Here is a 6,203-nt window from a genome sequence, read left to right as displayed (position 1 = left end):
CTCATAACCTTGATAACTTTGATGCCCTGTCTCTAAAGTCATCAAAGTCGGAAAGGAATAATCCAAAAACCGTGTATGGACCCTCTTGTGCAACTGATGCTTTGAAGTCTATCTACATTTTCTACACTTATTTCTCTTCTACATATGTAATGGATCTTAGCGTCGACAACTTCTTTGGCATCATTCCAGACCAGATTCCAGCCTCACCAACTTGGAGAGACGATTCAGACCTCAGGAAATCATCCATCCGATAGAATTCTAGCGTCACTATCGGAGTCTTCGTCCAAGGCCTCAATGCACTATCGTTGAGGGCGACCCGATACATCGAGGGTCCCGCTTTCGAATTAGTGAAAGTAATAATACAAATAAGTACATGGAAGATGTATGTGAAAATTGTAAGTATTGAAAATGAATCTCACATTAAGTAAGTTAGGTTACTCTTCATATTGTCAATTAGTTGTATGATTCAACCTCAACTTTTTTCAATAAATTTACTAGCCTTTGCACCTAAAAGTATCCGTAATTTACAGTTTTTTCACATCACAAAACAACCACTTCACTAGCGAATCAAGAAAAAATAAAAAACTCGAAGACCATTTTGAGGGGCATTTTCGTCCGCACACTGCCCGTGAACAGTGCACCTGAGTTTGGGTTTTAGTATAGGTATAATATATCGAAAAAGTTGATTCTACCATAAAATCAATTAGTAATATGAGAAGTAACTCAATAACTTATAAGCACAAGCAAAGTTTACTCTCCCATTAATTTCGAATTCCCATGTTCAATTGGGGGCCCTATGCAATGGCTCCTATTGCTCCCCTCACAGCAGGGAACGCAAAATTGCAAGGAGAGAGATTTGAACTCGGTGCATGAAAGGGAACACATCCAGTCTATGGAGCTACATCCACGTCCGTCGAGATTCAATAATAAAGTTACTGGAAATGGATGTTTCCTGTCGTTTTTAATCAATTTCCTTCATTTACATCTAAACAACTGTGATATGTACAGTAGTTCTAATGAGATTCCTACCAACCCCTGATGGAGGGTTCAAAAGTTCTACTCCAGTCTTGTCTGGACTCTGGACAACTTCTCATTATTTAAAGTCTATAATTTAAAAGCAACGACTTCAAATATGCTGACAATAGTTGAAACCTTCACCTTCCTCCTCCTCCTTATGTGTATATATACGACCTAAACGCGTGAGCAATAATATAATCCGGAATAGAAATAGCCAATAAAAACCATGCCGGTACCTAGACATATAACGCCTTACGGAGTCCTCTTCAAGTTTTATGTGATCTCAATCCTCATTTCTACAACCCATGCATGCAACAAAGCAGATCGAGAATCTCTTTCATCATCTTTCGATGCCCCTTCTTTAAATTGGTCTTCTAGTGGCGATTGTTGTCACTGGGAAGGCATCACTTGTGATGAGAATGGTAGGGTAACACATTTGTTGTTGCCCTCCAAACGGCTCCAAGGAGGGGTTTCTCGCTCTCTTGGAAACCTCATGCATCTTTCGCACCTCAATCTCTCCCACAATTTGCTTTCAGGCTCTTTTGAAGCTGGAATGTTCTTGTCCTTGAGTTGCCTTGAGATCCTTGATTTGAGCTATAACCTTTTCTTCGGAGAAGTACCATTATCTTTATCATCAGGTTACATCCGAACAGTTGATTTTTCTAGCAATCAATTCAACGGAACAATTCCATCTTCATTCCTCCAGCATGCCTGGAATTTGAGCAGTTTGAATGTCAGCAATAATCATTTTACAGGCCAAATACCATCCTCTATCTGTCTTCGTTCCTCTTCACTTAGAGTCTTGGATTTCTCCCACAATAGTTTCAGTGGCTCAATTCCTCTCGGACTAGGAAACTGTTCAGAATTGGAGGTCTTTCGTGCCAGTGAAAATACTTTGTCAGGGTCCCTTCCTAGTGATATCTACAACGCTCAGGCACTTCAAGAAATTTCATTACATTCCAATAGGCTTTTCGGTCCCATCAGTGAAAATATTGGGAAGCTCTCCAGTTTAAAGCTCATGCTCCTTCATTTCAACAATCTCGAAGGTCCTTTGCCCCCACCTTTGATGAATTGCACAAACCTTGTTGAAATAAATCTGGGATACAACCGTTTTAGTGGGAATATCTCCGTGCTTGATTTCTCTGAACTTACTCAACTTAGTAAACTAGATTTTGTAGCTAATCTGTTCACTGGTATCTTGCCAATAAGCCTTTACACATGCAAATCCCTCAAAGCACTTCGACTGGCTGAAAACAATCTTGAGGGACAAATACAACCTGAGATTCTTTCGTTGAAATCGTTGTCCTTCCTCTCGCTTTCTGAAAACAGATTGACTAATGCCACCGGTGCAATGAAGATATTGATGGGTTGCAAAAGTCTCAGGGTACTCCTTCTGTCAGAAAATTTTCTTGGTGAAGAAATGCCAGATGTTGATATTATGGTTGATTCTTCTGGGTTCCAGAATCTATCCATTTTGAGCTTCTATAGGTGCCAGTTGACAGGTCAAGTACCTTTATGGTTGTTGAAGCTCAAGAAACTCGAAGTCTTGGATCTGTCTTTTAACAGACTCACGGGCCCAATACCTGGATGGTTGGGGACTCTACCAAGTCTTTTCCTTTTAATACTGAATCATAACTTGATTTCAGGAGAATTTCCGAAGGAGCTTTGCAGACTACAAGCATTGGTATCACAAAATGCTGCAACTCAAACAGGCTATGATTATCTCGAGCTTCCCATCTACTACCAACGGGTTAATGCGTCTGTAACTCCCTTGCAGTACAAGTATCTGTCCAACATGCCAAGAGCAATCTCCCTCAGGAATAACAGTTTAAGTGGTAATATACCGTTTGAGATTGGTCAATTGCAACTTCTTCAAGAACTAGATCTTAGCATCAACAACTTGTCTGGAGAAATTCCAAACCAAATATCGAACCTCACAAGTTTGGAAAGATTCGACCTCTCAAGAAATCATCTGTCAGGAGAAATCCCAGCATCAATATCAAGTCTCCACTTCTTGTCTTCATTTACAGTTGCTTACAACAACCTTCAAGGAATAATACCATCCGGCACTCAAATCGAAGGCTTGAATGCCACTGCATTCGAGGGGAACCAAGGACTTTGTGGTGCCCCACTTCCAAACAAATGCCAGCAGATGAATACAAGTAATGACACTACAGATGTGCACACTAGTAATGAAAAAGAAATTCCGTGGTTTCATTTTTCCGTGATTTTTGGTTTTATTTTCGGATTTTGGGGAGTCTGTGGCTCTTTAGTGTTTATTAGGTCTTGGAGACATGCATATTTCCTATTTCTGAGCAATGTTAAAGATATGTTCCTAGCGATGGCAAATTAAGAAATACGATTATTGTTTGTTAATAGTTTTGCCTATATATAATAATTTGATGTCATAAAGCCCCTTTCACTTTCACTGCTAGAAATTACTATTTCCCGATAAAAGGAATTTTGTAAATAAACTTTAATTGTTGGAATTCATATATTCGGTTGCCAAAAACAGTAACGTTTGGTTCTTTAGAGGCTTTTGCTTGGTGAACAGATTTCGACGGGCAAAGACTAAGAGATTTTATTGGTGAAGAAATGCCAGATGGGGATATAACTGTCGATTCCGGATTACAAAATCTCTGTGTTTTCAGTTTATTGAGGTGTGATATGACAGGGCACATACCTGCATGGATTTCAAAGCTCGGGAAACTGGAAGTCCTGGATTTGTCTTTTAACAGACTCACTGGCACAATACCTGGTTGGTTGGGGACTCTTCCGCATCTTTTCTTTTTGTTGTTGAATGACAACGTGATTTCGGGTGAATTTCCAAAGGAGCTTTGCAGACTACAAGCATTAGTATCGCAAAAGGCTGCGAATGAAACAGGCCATTGTTCTCTTGAGTTGCCGGCCTACTTTCAACGCGGTAATAATGCAACTATGCTGTCTTCACAGTACAAGTATCTGTCCAACATGCCAAGAGTAATCTCCCTCAGGAACAACAGTTTAAGCGGCAGCATACCCTTTGAGATTGGCCAATTGCAATTTCTTCAACAACTGGATCTAAGCATCAACAACCTCTCCGGCAACATTCCAGACCAAATAGCCAACCTCCCAAAGTTGGAGAGATTAGAACTCAACAGTAACCATCTGTCAGGCGAAATCCCATCATCACTATCAAATCTCCATTTCTTGTCTACATTTACTGTTGCATACAATAATCTTGAAGGACCAATACCAGCTGGCACTCAGCTCCAAGGCTTCAGTGTCTCTGCATTCGAAAGGAATCCGAAACTTTGCGGTTCCCCACTTTCAAACCAGTGCTTGCCAAGTAATGGCAATGATGCAGATGAGAATGAGAACAACCAGGATTTGGACGATGATGAGGATCAAAGTCTATGGTTTGGGTTATCCGTTGTGCTTGGTTTCTTTGTAGGGTTATTGGGATTCTGTTGCCCTTTGCTTCTCAAGAGGATGTGGAGATATGCATATGCTCTATCTGAAGTGGAGAAGGCTTAGAAGAAGGTAGAGTTCTAGAATCTATACTTTGTGTTCATTTTTTCTTTTTTCGATTTGTTTACAATTCCTAAGTCTTGTTCTTCTTCTTAAAAGGAAAGCCCAAGGCCAAGTCCAAGCCCCAAATCAAAAGGATGAAGTTAAAAGCAGCAAACCGGATAGTGAAACCGAGAGTACAAATCGGTCAGAATATGCAAACAACAGTAACTCTTTCATGGTCCCTGACAACTTCCAAACCACTGTTCCAGTTAATGCTCGCTGCCCAGAAGATGAAAAATTTAAACCAGAAATTCTCTAGTGCAAAATATCTATTTAAGAGGAGGATGTTCATTCCCTAATTGGATTGTAAGCTGAATAGCTCTTTTATTTATTTTCTCTCTTTGTTTAGACCAAAATTATGGACGAGACTATCAATCATCAGGTGAAATCACGATGGAAGTTTGATAACATAACATATTAGATGATTTTACACGTGAATAAAGCCCAAGAGTATGATGTCGTGAAAATCTCCTCGATTTTCATAAACTTGCGCAATCAGTTTGGTTAAGAAGAAAACTGAAACTAACAGAAGGGTCCTGATTGAATTTGATACTACACATCAAAATCTGTGTATATGCCGAATTATTGAGAAGGGTTTGTATTTTTTCCGAAAGTAAAACAAAAAAAATAGCGTAAGTTGGGCTTTCACTTACTTCTTCTAGTTTGCACGGGTTGAAAGTCGGAAATCGTTGAACGAATCCCAACACAAGCAGAAGCCGAAAATCAGAGAGCTCCAACTTTCGCAAGAGGAGGCGGTTCAGGAAATGTGTTACAGTGGCACCTAAGTTCCTAACCCTGCAAATTGGTCATTGTTGGAAACATGAACACAATCTGGGAATCTGAAAAAAAGGGCAAAAGAAAACGGTTCAGGAATTTCATCAAACAGTTTATCTGCAATCTCTTTTCAGAAAGTTTACAATTGCAATCATCTTGTGAGCGTAAGATAGCATATTAAGGAAGAGACATGTAAATGCAGCTTCGTCGTCTACAAACACATGCATGCAACGTAACAGTTTTTTGCTGCTGAAATTTTTGGCAAACAAATGTCTGGGTCTACAGTTTGATGGTGTCTCGAGGTTTTGTCAGGGCCTTTATTTTTTTTTATTTTTTTATTTTTTTTTTTTTTGAATGAGGGTCTGATGCAATATGAAGCGTTTTATGTTCACCTTTTTAGCCTGAGAGACTCTGGCTCCATTTTTCTTTTTATAAAAATAGAGACTAGTTCGGGTCCTATTTCACATCAAATTTCAGCTATTAAAACTATTTATTTTTCAACTTGCGTTTCATCATCTTTAAAAAAAAAATTATTATGCAGGATGGAAATATTTGAGACATGTAATTGAGTTTAAAAAAAATTAACGAACACTATATTCTAAAAATTATTAAAATTTTACCACGACAATCAAATGGATAAATAGTTTCTAATTAAATTATTCTTTTTGAATAAAGCATCTTACCCAACTAAAAAGAAAACAAAATTCTCCATTGGTTTCCCTTGCTCATGACTTAATTAAACCATTGAGAATCAACATAGATAAGCGGCCATTCTTTGTGTTAGTTGTTATATCATTGAAATTTCAAAGTCAAAAAACAAAAAGAAAAAAAGAAAAAAAAAAGAGAAATGCTAAGGAATT

General features: G+C 38.6%; 1 protein-coding gene across 1 annotated transcript; it reads left to right on the top strand.

The window, feature by feature from the left end:
• The first annotated feature begins 941 nt into the window (after positions 1 to 941).
• Positions 942 to 4,764, top strand: LOC137742776 (receptor-like protein 2). The gene is made up of 3 exons (XM_068482724.2): positions 942 to 3,367; positions 3,568 to 4,539; positions 4,627 to 4,764. The coding sequence occupies exons 1-2, from the start codon at positions 1,244 to 1,246 to the stop codon at positions 4,531 to 4,533; spliced, it is 3,090 nt and encodes a 1,029-aa protein (XP_068338825.2). The 5' UTR covers positions 942 to 1,243; the 3' UTR covers positions 4,534 to 4,539; positions 4,627 to 4,764.
• Positions 4,765 to 6,203: the final 1,439 nt, after the last annotated feature.

Source organism: Pyrus communis, chromosome 11 (assembly GCF_041283825.1).
Source record: "Pyrus communis isolate YQ-2024b chromosome 11, ASM4128382v1, whole genome shotgun sequence".
NCBI lineage: Eukaryota > Viridiplantae > Streptophyta > Magnoliopsida > Rosales > Rosaceae > Pyrus > Pyrus communis.
Note: the sequence above shows the minus strand (reverse complement) of the source record. Positions and strands in the feature narration are given on the sequence as shown.